The sequence below is a fragment of the Zonotrichia albicollis genome, chromosome 1, assembly GCF_047830755.1.
Source record: "Zonotrichia albicollis isolate bZonAlb1 chromosome 1, bZonAlb1.hap1, whole genome shotgun sequence".
Taxonomy (NCBI): domain Eukaryota; kingdom Metazoa; phylum Chordata; class Aves; order Passeriformes; family Passerellidae; genus Zonotrichia; species Zonotrichia albicollis.
This window is the reverse complement of record NC_133819.1, coordinates 23,504,511-23,525,290: the sequence shown is the minus strand read 5'-3', so window position 1 is coordinate 23,525,290 and position 20,780 is coordinate 23,504,511. Positions and strand designations below refer to the sequence as shown.

Here is a 20,780-nt window from a genome sequence, read left to right as displayed (position 1 = left end):
ACTACCTGTTTTATAGTTTTTCTTTTTCAGTTTCAGAGAAGTAACAGCAAAACAAAACTAAAAAATAAAACCACAACCAAACCTAAAAATCCTTATCTTATTTTACAAGACAAACAACTACTTGCATAAACACTTGTGCCATATGCTTTGCATTGCCTATGTCAAAGATCACTTGAAAAATTTCATTACACTTGGAGAAGTCAATCATCATCTCCCACTGCTAGGGAGTTGTAACTTTAAATACTACCAGGAGATGATGAAGCTATGGTGAAGAGATCATGTAATAGCTAAGAAGGATACAGAAACTCCTATGGAAAGGAAAATAATTAGCATCTGATGCCTCCACTAAAACCCATCTCTGCTCCAGATATTTTCCTTTTGTACCAAATTAACAGACATGGCTTGCCCAGAATCTTTTGCTGGTGCAACAGGCTTCTGCTTCAAGCTGGGCAGTAGCTGTTTTGATTTCTTAGAACACAAACTCTTTAATGGTAAACTTAATATCAAAGTAGATTTAATTTATAATGCTGTTTGAAACTGTACAAACAAATCTCTTACCACTAGAACCTCCATCTCTAGCTTGATGTGGTGGAGAACGTGCTAATCCAGAAACTGGGATTCTCTGTATTTGGAAAAGAAAACAATCAAGTCTTTAACCCCTCACCCACTCTCAGTAAGGGAGAAACTTTTAAGGAGCAGGAAATAATGTGAACCAATTCCCCTGCAATCAAAGCAATAAAACTGAACATGAGAGAGAAGGCATTCCACAGGGTGACCTACATTTCCCAGAGCAGGGCAGGTTCAAGGCAGAAGCACAAGGAAACAACTGATAGTTGAGCAAACTTGCAAACTTCAGTGCTGAGAAAGGGCCATGGAAATCTCTCCCAGGGCCATGGAAACATTAGAACACTTTAAAGTTTTTTACTGCGCATGTGGTGGTTCACACTTTACAGATTTTATATGGGAATTTCTGTAGCAAAAGCAAAAGCTTGAACTGAAATATTTCAGTAATTATAAAATAAAATACATACTTCTTTGGCTTGTAGAGTTTCTATGACCTCCTTCAAACTATTACATTCTTCAGTCAATACTTGTACTGCAACAAACTTCTCTCTCCTTAATGCCTCAGACTCAGAGATATGCCTTGTCTCCATGTCCATGATTTCAGCAGCATGGAGCTCCTGCATTTGGTCAATTTTTTCAGTAAATTCTCTTACAATCTCTGCAATCTCTTCTGAAGAGCATTCATTTTGCAAATCAATTTGGATTTCTGCATTTTTAACAAGGACTGGTGAGACTTCCACAGTCTTGTCTGTTTTTGATGAGGAGCTGTTTCCAGTTAGAGTAGACTCATTGGCTGACAAATCACACGATATTTCTGCATCCTTCTTGCCTTCAGTTTTCACAATTTCTTTGTTCTTTCTCAGGTAACTTGCAAGCTTCTCCTCTGCTTGAACCAGGTTCTCTTTGACTTTGCACAGGTCTTCCTGAAGATGTATCAGACTTTCCTCTTTTACCTGTAAATATGGAGAATCTCAACTGCAATCCTTCCAAATACTTCAAACAGCTAAAATCCAATTACCGCTCAGTTTAGTTCTATTTTAAAGCAGTTATGACACAAGGTAGCACATATTATCTCCTCAGAAATACAGCTCTAGATCCACTGTTGCACTGCAGTAAAACCAAGTACTTTGGCAATGAGTGAATATTTGATCTACAGCCTCAGCTCTGTTCCACTCACAGTAGGCACTGAGTGGCTGCTTTTCTTGGTGGCATTCTCAGTAAAAGATAAAAAAATCCCAAACTATAGCATGCATATTTGAACAGTAAGTCCTGTACAACTATTTGATTTAAATACAATATGGAACACTCTGGTTCTTACTGTTAGTTCTTGCTGAAGTTTTTCTGCCTTTTCTCTGTAACTGTTCAGTTCTTCCTTAGCAGCAGCTGCCTCTTCTTTCACTTGTTCAAGTTCAGTAATAAGCACTTTTTCTTTTTGACTTTGCATGAGCTGTGCTTCTACCTACATGGCAACACAAAACATGGAAAATAGTAAAGATTCAAATTTTAACAGCACTGATCACTTTCACACCAACTTACAAAGTGAAAAGACCAAAGTGGAAAACAAATGTATGTAATTTGGGTTAACGCAGCTTCAAAAAAATAAGACTAAGACCATGGGAGGAAAGACTATCCCACAGTTCACTGAACTCAAGCATAAATTGGATACACCACACCGCAAAGGGTGGAAGGTCAACAGGGAGTAGGAAATGATAATATTATTTAACTTATAAGACATTTATGACATGCATTAAATTTGTATTTGGATGAAAGATCTTAGAATCTTTTCTTGTCCAGTACTAGGTTCCCTGACTACCGAAACTCACATTCAGAGACATCAAGCCCATTTTTGGACTATCAAACATAGTTTGGTTTCTGATGGCTCTAAATTGAGAAGCAATAAACCACTGCTGCATGGAAATCTGGACAAATGAATATTGGAAAAGCCACTAAGGGAAATATCTTTGGAATTGCGGTGGGAAAACAAGAAAACAAATCAAGATCAAAACATATATAAATAAACAACTTCCATCCCAAAAACACCTGTATAGAAAATCGGTATAATTTTCTTATCATTATAAGTCCCGTGTATGTCTTAGACACTTTATAATTTTAATTTTTATGTCTCTACATCCACACCATGTAAAAGTGTACTACATTCCATTCTATGTCAAGTCAAAGAAGTAATAAGAAATTTTATGTCCAAAATTCAAAACCACCTCACAATCATGAAAAGGCAAGGTATATTTATTACATAATGGAAACTGATAGTGGGGTTCCTGTAAAATAACATCCTTCTCTTCTTTGTAACTGTAGGAGTAATATAGAAATGAAAGCGCTACACAGAGCAGAATATGCCTGTAGTTATTCTCATTATGAACCATTTCATTCATTATACTTACATAAAAGAACAGGTTTTAGTGAAAACAAGAGAAAAGAAAATGGCGTCTATTTACCTGATAGGTCTGCATTTCTTCTTGCTTAATATATTTCTGAATCTCTCCTTTATGTTTTTCTTTAACCTCTTCTAGCAATTGCTGAAGCTCTAAGAACCTCTCTTCTTTCACTGTAGCTTCCCTTTGTGCAACTTTTACATTTTCTTTTTCTAGCTCCAAGCTACAATTTACCATTGCCAGTTGGTCTTCCATCTCACTAAGCCTCTGTGTTAAGAGTGATAATTTTGATTCTGTCTCATTTTCAGTTCTATCACTCAAACCCTCTGTTTGGGTATTCTTGCTTGCTTCATCCACACACTCTGAAGCTTCCTGAATTTCCTGCATGAATCTTCTCTGCTCTTGAACTGCATTTAGCTGAACCTGACTCACAAGAGCAGCAGCAACTTTCTCCATTAGTGTCTTTTCCAGTTCTAATATCCTCTTTTTAAGTGTTTCTTTTTCAGCTTTGCTTTGCTCTTTCAGGTCTTTTATTTCATTGTAGCACTGGCACAGTTCTGAATCTTTTTGCTTAATGCATGCCTGAAGTTGCTGCAGCTGTATGTCCACCTTGCTAATGGTGACTTGTGCATTCTCATCTGAAGTCCTAAGCTGGGACTGATCTGGCAAGTCTATCTCCTGACATAAGTCTCCTTTCATTTGTTCCGTTTTTCCATTGCCCCTGTCTTCTGGTTTTGACTTAACACCTTGGACTAGTGCACACTTATATTTCTCTGTTACACTTGCATGCTCTTTTCTTAATATACTTATTTCTTGCTTTAACTGGCTCATTTTTAACTTTGTTTCCTCAAGCTCATTCTTTGTTTGAGACGCCTCTGCATTTATGTTTTCTACTTGCTTTTCCAAAGCTTCCTTTTCTGCCAGAACTGCTTCAAGTATGTGCTTTGCACTGTCAGCATCTTCTTGAAAACCAGCAATATCTGTTGGTGTCTTTTGTTCAATAATTGCCAGCTCCTGCTGAAGCTTATCAATTACATCATGCAACTGCTCTATTTCCTCATCGTTTTTCTTCTTCACACGTTCTTGATCACTTTTCAGACATTCAACCTGGGCTTCAAGCTCCCGTATATGCTCATTTTGCTCTTCAATAACCTGGGGGAAAAAAGCCAAACGAAACCACCAAGATCATGTTTGTCCAGGACTTCCTAGAAACAGTTTAATCAAACTTTGAAAGATCTTGTAAAAGAAAGTTCTCAATGAATTTCTCAACATGATGTCTCTTCTAAAGCTTTAATGAGAATTGAGACATCTTCAAATAGGACTGAGAAAGTAGCCCAAGACTTTAAAGAATTGAAAAATAGGTATTAAAGCATCAGATGAATTGAAAGCATTTGTAACATTCACAGAGCTAGGGACCACTGAATTTTAAGCAAATATTTGCTTATATAAGACACATCCAATTTAGATGAATATGTATTTTAAGTACAAATAGACCTTTTACTAATTGTGTTGAAAAATACCAATGTAACATGCTTTTTAATCTTAGACCACTGAAAACACCTATCAGGTGACTGTGACATTTTCTGTCACAATTCCAAATATGTGTTTGTGTGTTTATATGCGCATGCACACACATATGCAAACGTGCACACAAACATGCAGGGCAAATAGTACACACACACCCAGAGCACAATAATTTCTTAGTGCCACAGTTTAAATCAAAGTAAAAAGAGACAAAGTTACAGAAGTATTTGTTTGATAATGTATATGCCTATCCAAACAAAAATCACAGACTCATGAAAACATGAATAAAATAAGAATAATACTTTCCTAGATTACTTCTACAGACACTTGAAATTAGATGCTGTGTAAAGGGATCAAAATTCTAAGAAATTAATAAAATTATGTAACTGATCAAATACGAAGGTGATGACTTTATGTTGCAGAAAAGAGAAGATATCTTATATTGGTTCCTAATAAATGAGTAGAAACAAAAAATGGAACAACTGATATTGATGAAGTCTAAATTCAATATACAAAAAAGTGTCAGCAAAAGGAATAAATATTTGTTAAAAAACCTTCTTGTTAAATTGCAGTGGAAGAAATTTCATTTTAGTGTAGAAGAATGATAAAAAATTTATCTTTATGAAGACAAAATAAACACAGACAAGATTGTAACTAGTAAGGCTAAGAAACAAAAAATATTTTTTTTAAAGTGAATGTTTGGAGATCTGAAGTCAACAGTGCTTTTACAGTAGAAATGCAGAAGGCAGAAGAAGATATGTCAAAAATAATCCAGTAAACATATAATAAAATAAAATTAAATCAGTTATGGTATCTGAAATAGGCAAGAACTCTAATAGAGTCTTTTCAAATATGAAAAAAACATGCAGAAAAAATGAAAGATGATTAACTCATACTCAAACAGCCATGTTTTTTCCTTTATGACTTAATACGTCACTATGCTTAGTTAGTTAAGTACAATAATAGGATGACTCTGTAATAAGTATAATATGTACAAAAATAAATGTGACCATAAAAATTAGAAAGGCTGGTTTGCCAACCAAGAACTTAATATTAAAAAACCTCAGACTAGAGAAAGCTCAGAAACACTAAATAAAATCTGAATGAGTCATAAAACCATACAATGGCTTGGGTTGGAAGGGACCTTAAACATCATATAGCTTCAACCCCACTGCCACAGGCACAGTGATCCTGGTGATTGCTATCAACTCAGCATAACAGTTTCTGTTCTTGATAACATAATGGAATAAAGGATCAGAGAATGCAGATACAGTAAATAAAAGAAAAGCACTTAGTGGAATGAAGATGTCTAAGGGACTTAGGAAAGGGATTAACCTAAGAATAATCTATTAATATTTAATAATGCTCTCATAACCAAGCAGAGTAATTATTTCATGTCCTGGAAAATAAAAGCAAGTCAGAGGATGAAATTAAGAAAATTAAGCTTCATGTAACAGGAGAAGAACCAATTCCTCAAAATGAATTATAACTGAATCCAAGGTATTTTTCTCAAGGCAAGAACTGTAAGTCTATTACTGAGGTCATTGCATAGAGCAGAACTGTTCCGGATTCTTGGATTCTGGATATTTCCTAAATCCAGTTTCCTAAATCCAATTCAAAGTTTCATCATTATTCACTGAGTTTCACTATAACTGAATTTTGAACTAAAGACTCAGTGAAATTATCCAGCTCACTGAGAGCTCTATTTTAGTGGATTCAATATGTTATAGTAGAATGTTGGCCTAAATGTTCAGTCAGCTACCAAGGGATAACAGAAATCCTGTTCTTAATTTGCTTTTGAATGAAAGCTTATGACTAATAAATAACATTCAAAATAGTCAGAATGCAAAATTCAGCCACTGAAAAAATCAGTGTGTTTTATCTGTATAAAATTAAAGCAAGCCAAAAAAAGATGAAGCTGATAATCAAAAAAACACATAGTTGAAAAATAACTGAAAGCTACAGGTGCTAAAGCTCAGTAAATAAAAAATAAACCTGCTTCTTTTTTTCTTTCTCTCTACTTCTAATAAAACATAGCATTTTGTTTGTACCTCCATGCTTGAAATTGGATAAAAAAATGTTGCCAACACCACTATGAGAACAAAGCATTCACACAAGCTCATGGAGCTCAGAAGTAACTGCTAAAAATGAATTAAAATCTCATATGATCCAGCAGATGTCACTGGAGTGCAGCACTGAATGTATGTCATGTGAGGGAAGATGCTAAAATGAATGTGGAGATTGAATCCAGCTACCTAAATACTATTAAATATTCAGAAGTATTGGAACAAGGAATGAAGAAGAATTTAAGACAAGAACTGAAGCAGAAATAAAAGAGAATGAATAAAAGAGAATAAATAAAAAGAAAAGCAAGCAAAAAAGCAGCTGTCATACATGAGACTAAAAAGGTAAAAGAGATTAGATTTACAGCATTGCTTGAAATAGAGGCATTTGCATTTTTAAATTAAGGTGGCAATAGAAGATAATGCAACTGGCAGGGGACAGAGGTTTTTTTCCTTCAAACTAGCAGTGTTGTGAAAATAGGACTCTGAAATGGATTTCAGAAGTATGTACCTTGTTGTCAGTTGTGACTTCAAGCTGCTGTTGCAGTTTTGCTATTTGTTCATGAAGATGATATATTTCCTGATCCTTTTCTTGCATGATGTGAGCGAGCCTCCCAGCCACTAAGTGATGGTCCTTTATGGCAGCATCTTCAGATTTCTGGATAGCTAGTCCTAGTATTTCCATTTCATCCTGCCCAAAAACCCCCCAAAAAACATGTTACAGTTGTATTTAGCATTTTCAGCATATTCTTGTATGAGTATTTCAAGTGTAGGAATTAAAATACACAAATTTCATGGAATGACAAGTAATCATATGAGCCTTTTAGTATTTTGGCAAGTTGAATGGTGGAATACTTGAGAAAGAGAAAGTATTTGATGTCTTGGCATTTTCAAAGAACTTATTTCTGTGAAGGAAGGAGAACTAAATCTTCAGGCTTCTCTGTTGCACAGTTACCTTAAATAATTTGTTCTCTTGTTCAAGTTCCTGCAGGTGTGTAGTGGACTCCTTCCGCTGAATTTCCAGCTGCATGTGCAATTGCTGAACTTCTTCGTTTTTATTTTCCAGCTCCTCTCGAAACTGCTCCAATTGTTCCTCAAGGTTCGTCACCTATGTTTCCAACAAAAGGAGCAGAAAAATGAGTAGGAAGCCATACCAAAAATTAAGTGCTATAAATTTCTCTACAGTAAACTGGTTGGCTATGTACACACAAAAGAATGGGTACTTGGTGATATTCTGAGTCCTTAAACTGAATGGAATTTTAAACAACACTAAAAAAATCAGCTTTCCTTACTTGGGCTGAATTTCTATTTCAGAAATACTCATTCAAGTCATAATTATTAACATAGAACAACAACTACCATGGATCATGAGAGAATTTCAAAGGGATTTGGAGTGCTGTCTCTCTAACTGTAAAAAATCTCATTTGTATAGTTCACTAAGCACAACAAAAGGCAGAAACTGACAAACAAAGATCTAAGTGGAAAGATAGACATCTTCACAGGCATTTTACCTCCTTCTCCTTTCTGTCCACAGCTTCTCGTTCAGCTTGCAGTTGTACTTCAAGAGGTAACTCTCCCTTTACTATGATGGTGCCAAACTGTTTCCTTTCCTCCACCTATAAATAGAAATAATACTAATAGTTATCAGATTAAAAAACCATACTATTTTGGTCTCAAGAAAATAAAAAGCAGCAAATCCTTGATAAATTTCAAACAAGAAATACCTTTTGCAAGTGGTCTGCACTGATGATTAAGGCTTGTTCCAGTTCTCTTATCCTGCATTCTAGCTTCTCAATTTCTTCATTTCGTTCTTGTACATCTCTCTGAAGCTGCTCCTTAGAGAGCAAAAGCTCACTGCATTTGTCTGTTTTTTCTTTGAGGTGATTTGTTAACTGTTCAACCTGATGACAAGATGGCAAGATTATTATATTGTACTGCACTGGAAGGGTTGGCTAGCAATAGCAACACCATGCATTTCTGACAGGAAGAAAATATTCCTCTTTTTCTACCATAACAAAACTCCTACTCCTTAGGTGAAACAGAACATACAGTCAGAATACTGTGGGGTACTACATCCAACAAATACAAACAGCATTATTTAAGAAGTGGTACGTTCTGTGCCACACCACCTACTCTTAGATCTGCTCTTGGTCTTCTGAAGCCTTCAGACTCTGCAGTCAGTTAAAAGCAAGCAGCACAACATCCCTATGCAGCCCACTAAAATGATGCCTTTAACATCTATGGATGGAATGTCTTGACCCTAGAGGTCAAGAAACTATTTGCCTCTGAGGAAAATCATAGTTCTAAAAATCTGTGACAAAATTATTCAAAAGAAGGAGCTGATTAGTGACATACAGGAATATCCTAAAACTCAAAGGATCTTTAACACTGAAGAGAACAGCTGTTCTTAAATGACAAAAGACAGGAAGTTTTGGTTTTTTGCTGTGTTCCTTAAATGGGACCAAAGAGATGTCATGGATGTAATAAATTCACTTTCTATGGGGGATTGAACATTCTGAATCTCAGTAGGTCAGATGTATGTATCTCAAAAGCAACATATTAAAAGATTAACTAAAGTAGCAGAGACAGTAATATCTATCCACTTCTAGCTGTATTTCAGAAATTATGTATTGAAATTACAGATAAGACTCATAACAAATCCGTAGTATGATGTACAGAGATAAGACCTGAGTAACTGAGCAAGAGACAGGGCAAGTAATCTTTGTCCCACTCAAGAAACTGATTTCAGTATTTACAATTAGGAAGTTACGATGTAGCCAAAAGGTAGAAGACTCAAAGCATTTCAAGAGATAGGAGAGAAGAGGACCAGAACATAAAGCTGACAGGATGGCATTATTGACGTTATCCATCCATGAGTAACATCACAGTCTGAAGTGACCTCAGAAAAGTCCTGAGAGAGAAATGGAAAAACAAAAATCAAGTCTGGCGCAGACTCTATGACAACCCTTCCTGGAATAAGTTGATAAAGCTGAAACAACAGCAAGAAACAAATTTAGTTATCAACCAAAAATGGTCATGGCATTCCCTCAAAGCAGAAGAGGATTTATTATTTAAAAAAATATGCAACTATGAAAAATAAAATAGCTCTCTCAAAAGCCTGATAAATAATGAAAATATGTATATTTACAAAATATTTCAAGGAACATTGTGACATCAAAATACATGATGTAGTAAGAATATGTACTGCATTTGATAAGATAAATGTAAATCTAATACATTATTGAAAATCCCATCTATAATTCCTAGCATGTCACATTACCATCACCTATATCTAAACCAGCTTCTACATCTGTGGTGTTTGCAGACATTACCTTACTGTCTACCCACTAAAAAATTCTAATTTAAAAAGTCAAGTAAAAATCTCAAAATTTTAATCACAGTTAAAGCATGTCTTTACAGCATGTTTTCAATTTCCATTGTAGCATATCTGCCACCTTAAGAGTGTACACATATGTGTACATGTACATATAAATCAGGATGATTTTTATATCTAGATTCTGAACAAACAGGACAATTTTTATTATGCTATCAAATTTGAACTCTTCTTGGGAGAATTTTTTAATGTGAGAATCTTAACCAGGAATTCCATGGCTATGCTACCCATGCCAGAAATAATAAACAGACATGTAACAAAATCAACTGAAAATTAACATCCTGGATTCAGGAAAATTAATTATGCTAGAGCCACCTCCATCTGTGTAAAATGTCAGCGGGAGAGGAATGTGCACACTCTTGGCCACAGAAGGAAACAGACGTAGAATTGCTCTGTATATTCTGTTTAACATGCACTCAGCTAATTCCAGATGATTCATTGTTCACAGAGGTTGATGACAACCATATCCCATAGTGCTAAATTAACACTGCCATATTTCATACAAACCTTTGTACTAAAAAATGTTTAGAAACCCAATGAAACACCGTTTTAAACCTGCAAATTCTAAATAGGTAAGTAATTTGACATGCTCATCTCACATATAAGAAATGTATGTCCTATTACTGTCTAAGGTCCTAAACTATAGCCTAGAATCATAAAATGGTTTTGGTTGGAAGGGACCTTAAAGGTCACTTAGTTTCAACACACCTGCCACAGGCAGGGACACCTTCCACGATTTCAGATAATACAGAATACTAAATACTGCTAATATTTAAGAATTAAATGACTGCAACTGAACTACTCCAGTTAGACCTTTGATTTGAAAATGACAATCTAATGTAAAAGAGGGCATTTTAATGCTGAAAATCAAGCAAGAAAATCATGCAGAAGTACCAGCCTTGATCAAAAAGCAGCACACAAGAAAACTCACAAAAAATAAAATGTAACTTAATTGACTAACAGTTCATAAAAAAATCTGCAAAAGCATTATTACAGATAGCATTTACACTGCTGACACTTCTTGATTTTGCTGAGTCTAAGAGCTTTCTGTGATTCCCTTGAGCTGCTGTTCTACAGTCACTACATTTGTTTCAGTGCCAACAGGTGCTAAATCTCAGTAACTTGATTCCCTAAGTAGTGTACACGTGTTATAAAAACAGGATGTCAAAAAAACCTGTAAGAACATGTAAAATTGCTAAAATAGTCCTGAATGTTTCCACAAACTCTTGAGAACAGTTAGAGGAGAATGCCTTACTGAAAGTCAAGAAGTTTCTGTATGTCTGCTACTAAAAACAAACAGCTAAAAAAAAACCAAAACCACCATTCCACCACTTTCCTGCAACACCTTCAATCTCAGGGCTTTTACTTTCCTGCCCTGCAAATGGATGCAGAGTAGGTACACCATAAAATAGCTTCATTATAGTATCTTAAAAGCTGTCAACTTGTCATTTACATTGATTGAGTACAAGCAACAAAATGTGATACCTCTCTGGTTTGATGTTCATTGACAGGCTGAGTCCTTTGTGGAATCTTAAGCTGCTGTTCCAGCTTCTGTATCTCTTGCTGGAATACATCTCTCTCATGCTCTCGGTCAATTGCTTGCTCCTGAAATTTAAGATATTATGTGGATACACCATTTGATTTAAAAACTATCCAAGTTAAGTGTCATCACTTCTAACTTCCATTCATGTGAGGCTGGTAACAGTAACATCAGAATTTATAAGGTAGCAGAACCTATTGCAGATACCATTAACATCTTAATAATTTGGGGCAATAAATTTCCTATTTTTAATCAAAAAATTAGCAAAGCACAGACACATCAAGTAACATTTCACAAAAATAGAAGGTTTGTGTCTTCTGTTCCAGGTACACCAGACAAATGACAGCAAGCAAATATTTTATGATTTCTTCCCTACGATTTGTCTTCAATAAATAAACAATTGTAAGTAGAAATTAAAACCAGAAATTACCTATGGGTTAATATATGAAAAGCCATCAGAACAAAAGAACTATAAATTGCTTGAAATACAGAGTTGTCTTAAGCAAGCACTTCCAATTAATTTTCAACTTTTAAAAGGTTATTAAATTCTTGGGCTGGAACCTAAAACATGGCTGATGTTCGCTATCATCTACCTATGTTTGCTCAAGATCTGAAAAAAATTAGCATTTCTCCCTGAACCAAACTTCAGTAGCAGTGCTACCCATCCTCCACTCTTCATGATATCTGCCTTTTACCATACTTACATCGAGAAATTTTCTTGTTTTCTCCAGCTGCTTCTCCAATGCCTGGTTTTGCTGCCTTAGGTCCATTAGTTCTGCATTTTTCTCTCGTTCTAGCTCTATGAAACGACTGACTTGTTCTTCCAAGTCTATTTCCAAGACTTTCACTTGCTTCTGAAGGTCATCATACTCTTTTTCAGCTTGACGTTGTACTTCAATTTTTTCCTTCATTAACTTTTCTGTTTCCTCCAGTAATTCTGAGTATAATAAAAGCATCACTACTTTTAGATACAAATAGTAAGCAATATTACAAAGCAAAACCACTCCCCAAGGTATCCATGCTGTAATCTGCAGAAGGATGTGAACTGGCTTGGGTTTTTTTACTATTTTTCTTTTTTGAGAATATATTTTCTTCTGAGAAATAATCATGATATTGACTGAAGCAAATTCATATTAAAATTACTATCCTTTAGGTAGTCTTCAAAGGACTGTTACTGAAGTTGTATCAGAGCACTCCCCTGTTTAAGTTTCATATCAATTAAAAGGCCTTTGTACAATTAGAAAGAAAAGAAAATGTATGGGATCAAACCACAGCTAGAGTCAGCACAGGAATTAACAGTGATGTACAGAAAACCCAACCCTCTTCTCATCCCCATTGCCAGTAAAATCAATCCACTCCCAGATTTCATTATTTAATGCGATACATATAAATAATTTGAGGGAAATACTGAAAGACTTAGCGAGGTTGCTGGGCAGACAGAGAGGAAAATTACTGACCTGCAACTGGAGCTTGCAAAATCAGTGACTGCATGAATGCCCAATTTTGAGTCATCATGAAAAAGCCAGCAAGCACATATACAGGAAAGCCCCAAACCACTCTAAGACTCTTAAGCCACAGCCCACTGAAGTGCCTATTAAACAACCACATGAACCCCTTGAGGTAAAACCCAAACAAAGTGCACTTACTTTTGGAGAATCATAAAAACAGGATTGATATTTAGACAGAAACAATAAAATTTACTTTCACTACAGAAGAAAGATCCTTCAGGCACCATCATCTTACATCGTATTTAACCAATTCTCATTTCTAGGTAACCATTATATATCAATATAGTAAGATGTTTAATTACCACACTGAATGACTCAGCTGTATTTGGAAATAAAAAGAAATAAAAGACTACAAAAATATCTCTCAAATACCATCTAAGTAACTGTAATTCATAGGTGAATAAGATGATGGTTATTGATGAATTTGCTTATTATGTTTAGAAATTATAAGAAATGTTGTTAGCAAAATGTAGAACTGAGTATGAAATACAACATCAAAGCTGCAGGCCAGTAAGAATGACAAGTAACATCAGTAAGCCAAAAGCCCAATAATCCTGATTAACAGGGTCAGTACGTGTCAGTCTTCCACCCAGTTACAGATTGGCCATGCAACATACAAACACACCTGCTTGGGAAGCTGCATCGATTGCAGCATCTACTAGGCCTAGGAGAATAGAGAGAGAGAAAACAAAAAAAAGAAGCAAAGTAATTCACATGCCAGCTATAGTTTTCTTGTGGTGCAACAATGTAAGAGAAAATGAAGCCAAAGATAGATGTGGCATTTAATGACAAAGTTGTTGAGATAACTTAAGGAATGTGACAAGTTATTCTGGTATGCATGATATAAGTACCTACACATATTTATAGAACTGTTTGTCCTTACAGCTCTTAAACATGAAAATAATTTTAATATATTTAGAAGCCTAAACTATACAAAAAATAACTGAAGTGGCATCATAGAAAAGGATCTTCCTTATTACAGAGTAGGAAGCAGCAGGCTGTTCTTAAAATTTTGTTGTTACAGAAAATTGCAGGAAATTGCAAATACACAAGATGTGCAATCTACAAAAAAGGCAACATTATAAGTTGGAATAAATTGATAAATATTATAAATAAATAATTCTAGAAATTAGATAAAATTCTTACTTCATCCTGCTATTTACAATGTAAGCACCGCAATCCCTGAAGAATCAGTACTTCTTAAAACACTAGAGTTCTAGTTTTCTTCCCCTCTCAAACATGAAATATTAATTTCAGTTATTAGTTTAAGGGAGAATTAAAAGACACTTTTACTTCATGAGGGTAAATGCTTTTTTTTGAGTAAGCAGTTAGTTAGATTATACTGACAAGGTATATATCTGAAATTTTCACCATCAGGGCTGAAAGTTTTCATTACTGGTAGATAAAAGGCTTTCCTTATCATGGAACTGTTGTGCTATTCTTCCCTGAAAGAGGAATTTATTAGAAAAATTTATCTTCCATGGCTAAAATAAATACAGCTGTCATATGTAATGCAATCATGTTCTAGTAGGTATGCTTCCTAGTCTGTCTTTAAGTCTGTTTGGAAAGTATTTAGACAGCATTTTTATCCACTGTTGCTATTCCATCTCCAGTGGTAATCTAAATGAAAGCAGATTTTTGGAGATAAGGTTTTTTCTGGCTTAAAGAACAGCTATAATTTCTCAACACTTCTAAAAACTCAGTCATTTTGTGTTTAAAAATCAAGATAAGTTATCATGCTAACATTAGGCAACAGGTGTGAAAATATCACAATTGGCCCTATCACATTTTTACTAATGATCACAAGGCAATGGGGAGAAGCCTTTGCCAAGACCACTTATTGTTTTTTAGAAGTAAAAGCAAATGTCATAAAAAGATTGTGATAAATACATACGCTGCTCTACTGGCCCCGCCTCTGCTCTCATGGCGTCCTTCTGTCTGGAGAGTAATTCCTTTTCTTCCTGCACCTGCTGCTGTTCAGCCTCTAACTCCTGCAATTTGTTACCTGTACACAGCAGCTCTTGCTCTAGATGGTCAATCACATCTAGTTTTTCCTGGAGTTGTTTTTCCAGAAATGCTTTCTCATCTGCATAGCCATCAATGAGGCCTGTAAAACATCAGTTTGGAGGCAGATGTAATAGACAATCAAAAGCAAGTTTTCTCTTGTTGAAGTCACTATTGTATTCTGACATGAATGCACATGTCTGTTAGATGCTCAAACACCTAACAATTTCTACTCCTATTCTTGATATCCTTTCAGCATGAACAAATTACAGGAAAGATACCAGAACACCAAATAGAGCTCTTAATTTTAACTCAGCACAAAACCTCCGGAGCAAAGGAACTTCAAAGCCAAGGTAAAATATGTATGTAATAAACACAGGAGAAATAAATTTAAATAAATTCAGTATAAATCACTATAAATCCAGTCTTGAGTCAGTATTAAAACGGATTTTACCCTGTCTTGAGAATGTAGAAAAACTAAAAGTATTTACATTTGTTAACCATGTAGACCCATCTTTTCTTTCCACATTTGAATTCACAGAGAACACACAGGACTGGACATATAGGACTGGATATCGAAACAGAAAATACTGAATGAGTAACGTCACTTGTAACATTTCAAAACTTTGAGACAATACAAACTCCAGTGGTTATTCCCACCATATCAGATGCTGTTCACAATGAATATCTAAAAGATTTAAGTTGAGAGGACATTCCCAGGTTAAATGGAAGGCACACTCCCACAAAAAATTATGAAGTCTGCTAAAATTACATGTTGTGCTATTTACTTCTGCCAGGGTTTGGTTGTTTCGTTTGTTTTTTTTTGGTTTTTTTTTGAGATGTAATGAAAATTGTCAGAGTTCAGTGAACAAATTTGCATTAGCTTTTCCATCACATCAGATAAGTCATATCTGACACCACTAAAACACAAGAGGTTAGAAAATGTCTCAGCTGCAGCAGCTTTTGTGATAAGAAAGAAATGATCACAAATGACGCATTTAATCTCAAGAGAAGACAAAGTGCCATCAGATGTATAATGAACTAAGACATTGCTCTGCATACCTACCTGAGGAACTCAATAAAAGAATGCAGTTTGTCAGAGTATGCTCACAACTCAGTTCAACAGGCACAAATCAAATAAAAAGAGTTCTAAGACATCGTTGTTTTGTTATATCAACATCAACAAAACGTTGCCAGTCATTTAAAAGTGCATTAATTTCAAATGCAACTAACTTACAACTGTGCAATATATTTATCAAAGGCTAACACTAACATCTAATTCTCTCTTATATTCTAGAACTGTTCATGAATCAAATCAACAAAGTCATTCTGTCCTAAGATATTAGGCATTTTTACTTTATTTTACTGAAGGTTTGTGAATAAAATTTCTATCAAGACAAAATATTATCCTCCAAAGAAAGCAGCAGCATATAGCTGCCTACATTCTGAAATTCTTCAATATTAAAAAGTTACATTTTGTAGCTTCATCTGTGTCAGAATATAAATTCTTGGGTCATTTATATCTTGTGGAAGAGTTCTTAATATTTTTGCATTTTAAGAAGTGTTCTAAACAATATTTCTTACTCTTAATTTAATCTTGGAAAAAAAAAAAAGTAATGCCTATGTCAGATTTTAATCCATTCCCTCTGAAATCAATTTTCATCCTTTCTGGTTTTGCTAAAGCTACTGAATTGTTGCAGCCAGTACTGCTGTTGCTGATACACAACATTTATGCTGTATGAACTGCAGGCCATCAACTGTCCCTCACACCACATTTTAGACACATGGCTTAGAAACCTGCACTGCTTTTCAGCTTATGTGTGTCCCAGCTATTCACAGCATGTGCAATCATGATGGATTATCTGTCTGTGTAAAAAGAAGAGGAAGCCTGGCAGGGTAGCATTCTCCAGGAGTAACATTTGACTACCAAACTTCACTCTATGCTCCCACTTTGAAACAGAGAAGTCTGCTGAGCTTCAAAACTATCAAAAATATCTTTCTGCTTACTACTACGGAGATCCTATCTATAGAACAAGTGTCTTTTGCATATTTTCCAGATGCTAATCAGATATAATGACAGAAATGTTGAGGAGCTACAAAACATTGAGCTACCAAAACAAGAGAACAAATTAAGTGTCCGTCAGATTTGAACATATTTTCCTGATGCCAGGAGAGATTATTAGATTTCCCCTGCTGTAAGACACTATAATTTTTAATTGCTTCCTTAATGCAGTTGCAAATACACTTTTTAAAAGATCACTTCAAACAGTGCAAATTGAAACATATTACCATCATATAATCACATTCAGAATAAAGATTCTGTGTCAAGGTCAAAAGGCAGCAGACACAAACTGAAATACCGGAAAGTGCACTTCAATATTTGAAAATAACTTTGGCATTTTTTCCTTTCCCCTCACTGATGTTAGCTGGACACTGGAACAGCCACTCAGAGAGGCTGTGGATACTCAAAACCTGACTGAACAGGGTCCTAGGCAAGCTGCTCTACCTCATCTTGCTTTGAACAAGGGGTGGGAAGAGTTGATCTCCAGAGGTGCTTTCCAGCCACAACTATTTATGATTTTAAGCTGTTAACATTTAAGCTTGTCTGCACAAACAAACATGTTGTGATGAAATGAACTAACTCTGAGGATCCAAACACATACACAACCTATTATTTTTAATATTGTCACGTACATTTTCAGACAATAAGTGAGTCAAAATTGGAAAACAGAATCACAGTGTGGTTGATGTTGGTAGGGACCTCCAGAGGTCATCATGTCCATAACTATCCAGAAGGCTGAAAACATTCTAAAATTTACAAAATTTCATCAAAGAAATTGGTCAAATTTGCAACTTCTTTACCCAATTAATAAGTAAGTAGATGCAAGTCCAACAACTCATAAAAAGAGCTACTCACCTTCAGCTTTACTAAGCTCCAATGCCAACTGTTCTCTGGCTTTGGTTTCCTCATTGAGACGTTCTTGTAGCTCTTCCTGATACCTGATAAATTCTGTGGCCTCTTGCTGCTTTTTGAAGGACTCTCGCATGAGTTCTGTCTGAGTAATTTTAGCATGTTCAAGCTATCACAGGAAAAAAAATTCAGACATTAGATAAACCTATTCTTTCACTCCTATTTAATTCAAAGTTGCTTTACAGCGTGATGGGAAGCCTCACATAACTTCACTAAACATTTGATAAAATCTTTATTGAACACTCATTTGCAGAGTACAAGATGAAGACTGACTTATAAAAGTCTAAACAAACAGGCTTTGTCAGTACAGTGAACTCCACGAGCCACCTGGCTAAATCCGTGTCTTTGTTCCGGTAATTCCTGATTTATGAGTTTACACAAGATTCACCTTTGTTTACACGAGTTTTGCACTAAATATGAGGAAGCTACCAGTCACCACAGGCTTAGAATGGCCAAAAAATATTGTATAAAACTGGCAGAAGCCTTATTATAAATTGGCTGAAATGGTACTTTTCCTCTTTTCCTCTTTTTCTCTTTAACATGAAGATTGATGAGAACACCAGGAAAATGTGAATTTTCAAAGTATTGCACATTTCAACCAACAAGAGAGTAAAGCAATGCTTCTTCCAACAGTGTCAACCCAGCAGAATTATTAATGATCTTTTTTAATTCTTCTCCACTTGTCTGGTGGGTTAATATTTAACATATACTGACACGGACGCAGCACAGTTTCACTGTGCCACTATCCTGAAGTACTGGAAAACCCTGTCATATGAAATTGCATATTTACAGTTTAGACATATCCAAAATGATAATTTCAAAATGAATTAAATTTAGAATTAAAAAAGGAAAATAATGCATAAAGATTAAACATTGTTAGAAGTTTTGATTACACAAAATGTTTTGATTACACAAAATGTGTTTTCTGTTCCTTTGGTTTTTTAGTGTTTTGGGTTTTTTTTACTTTTTAATGTTCTGGTTATTGGCAGAAATTTGAAAGATAGTTACATCTACAATTTCTATAAATTATTCTGTCTCTTGATTTCTTAAAATATAAAAGCTTTCTCACTAAGTCCCACTAAGATCATGAATATGAGGAGTTTGCTTTAAAAGCTCAGAAAAATGGGTTAAGGAACATTAAACAAAACAGTGCACACAAAATTATCCACTTAAACTTTGAAAAGAAAATCTGAATAATCAATACATTCTCTTTTATAATACATTGAATTTAAATACTCAATTTCTTTCTACAGCATTCCTTTTCAGATGGGCATCATTAACATGTTCATGATGTTTCTTTATTCTGACAAGAGTTAAAGAAAGATCTAAATACTGTAACTATCTGCACTAATTTGAGATATTTTTAAAAATCACAGCACACCCTTCCTTTATTCTTGTATTTTCAAGTGCTTAATGAAAGACCCACCTTGGATAAAGGGGAAATATATGATAGATTTACTATATACATGGACAACTGTAAAAGTGCCTTCCTGAAATGTATGAAATTTTTCAGTTAAACTCAAAACAAAAACTATTCTCCAGCTTTTTTCAGTAATAACAGCACAAAGTATTGTTCAAAATATCACCAGGCAAAATCAAGAAGAAGTACAAACGCAAACATGATTGCTTAAGATCAACAATTTCTCCACGGGATCACTGAAAGCAAGCTGCCAGCTTGTGCTAGTTACTGTTACCAGACAGTACACCCAAGTTAAAGGGAACAGCTCTGACTGCAGTCTCTTCCCCACTCCGAATTACCATAAGTGAGAAAAATGAAATATAATAAAAGTAACACTGAAGTGCTTTAAAATGAGATCTCAAATATCTAGAATTTAACATATTTCTGTGTCTAATACATTTCTTGTGCTAGAAATGACCAGAGAATTGTATAGTTGAGTGCCCACTTCAGTGCCCAGTGAAAACTGCTTAGGAAAAGGGCCTCTTTTCACACATACAATTTTTCACTGCATTCTCTTCTATTTAAGCTTATTTTCTTTTAAAAACTTATATACTTACTGAATAGGGAGGTGTAGGCAATGAGATTTTAGAGACAACTTTCAAAATGTGCCCATTTTTTTTGTGGCTGAAGTGAAAAATTGAAGTATTTACAACTACAGAATTATTTTCATCCAAGTGTTCAGTGAAAGGAAAAGGAAATGGCAAAGGCACACGAGATTCAACCTCATATATATCTTCTTCTTGGCCTTCAGTCCACAAACCACTAAACAGATTAGATGCCCAGTAGCTGCGGTAAGAATCCATTCCAAAAAATATTGCTTTTGCTTTCTTCTGAGCTAGGCTGGCTTTAGGAATTTCTGACAGGAGTTTGTAACAGAACACATAGGTTTAACAGTCTGAAGACACATCCCAGCACAGTTGGTGACAAACCTGCTCAGAATCAGTAGGAAGCCTCAGATCACTTTTCAAGCTGAGTAATTCAGGAGTGGATTAATCCCAAACAAAAGAGGTACAGGAAAACTTCATATGATCTCTCCTAAAAAAGTCCTTCTTATAGAAGTTTCACATCAAAAAGCAACAGAAATCTTCCAATAGCAACTGGCAAGTAATTCCCAAGGCAAGGAAGCAGAATTTTCTTCTACTTGCACAGGAACGCTGCAGCAGACAGGGAAGCTAACAAAACTGAAACTAAAAATTTTCCAACTCCACTACGGCAAATGAAAGAAAAATACAGCTATGTCATGATTTGCAGTCATCCTTGCTGCTGGAGTTAATTCAACAGGAAGAACTTTCTCAAGCTCTGCTAGTTTAAAGGCTTCCTGCTAGTATCTCTCAAGTGAAAGAGTTCAGGGGAGTGGCCCAGT

The 20,780-nt window shown here is 35.1% G+C and overlaps 1 protein-coding gene across 6 annotated transcripts in view; it reads right to left on the bottom strand.

The window, feature by feature from the left end:
• AKAP9 (A-kinase anchoring protein 9) overlaps positions 1 to 20,780 on the bottom strand; it is a 106,748-nt gene that overhangs the window by 16,957 nt on the left and 69,011 nt on the right. For 5 of the 6 annotated variants that reach the window (XM_014269660.3, XM_014269669.3, XM_014269678.3 and 2 more), the window contains 13 exons: positions 17,905 to 18,067; positions 14,878 to 15,090; positions 13,609 to 13,647; positions 12,180 to 12,412; positions 11,421 to 11,540; positions 8,266 to 8,442; positions 8,053 to 8,157; positions 7,497 to 7,649; positions 7,053 to 7,232; positions 3,018 to 4,106; positions 1,883 to 2,023; positions 1,032 to 1,517; positions 559 to 622 (listed from right to left, as the gene is read on the bottom strand). In XM_014269660.3, the coding sequence (XP_014125135.2) occupies positions 559 to 622; positions 1,032 to 1,517; positions 1,883 to 2,023; positions 3,018 to 4,106; positions 7,053 to 7,232; positions 7,497 to 7,649; positions 8,053 to 8,157; positions 8,266 to 8,442; positions 11,421 to 11,540; positions 12,180 to 12,412; positions 13,609 to 13,647; positions 14,878 to 15,090; positions 17,905 to 18,067 (3,163 nt within the window). The remainder of the gene's footprint in view (positions 1 to 558; positions 623 to 1,031; positions 1,518 to 1,882; positions 2,024 to 3,017; positions 4,107 to 7,052; positions 7,233 to 7,496; positions 7,650 to 8,052; positions 8,158 to 8,265; positions 8,443 to 11,420; positions 11,541 to 12,179; positions 12,413 to 13,608; positions 13,648 to 14,877; positions 15,091 to 17,904; positions 18,068 to 20,780) is intronic. The other variant, XM_014269668.3, reaches the window with a different exon arrangement.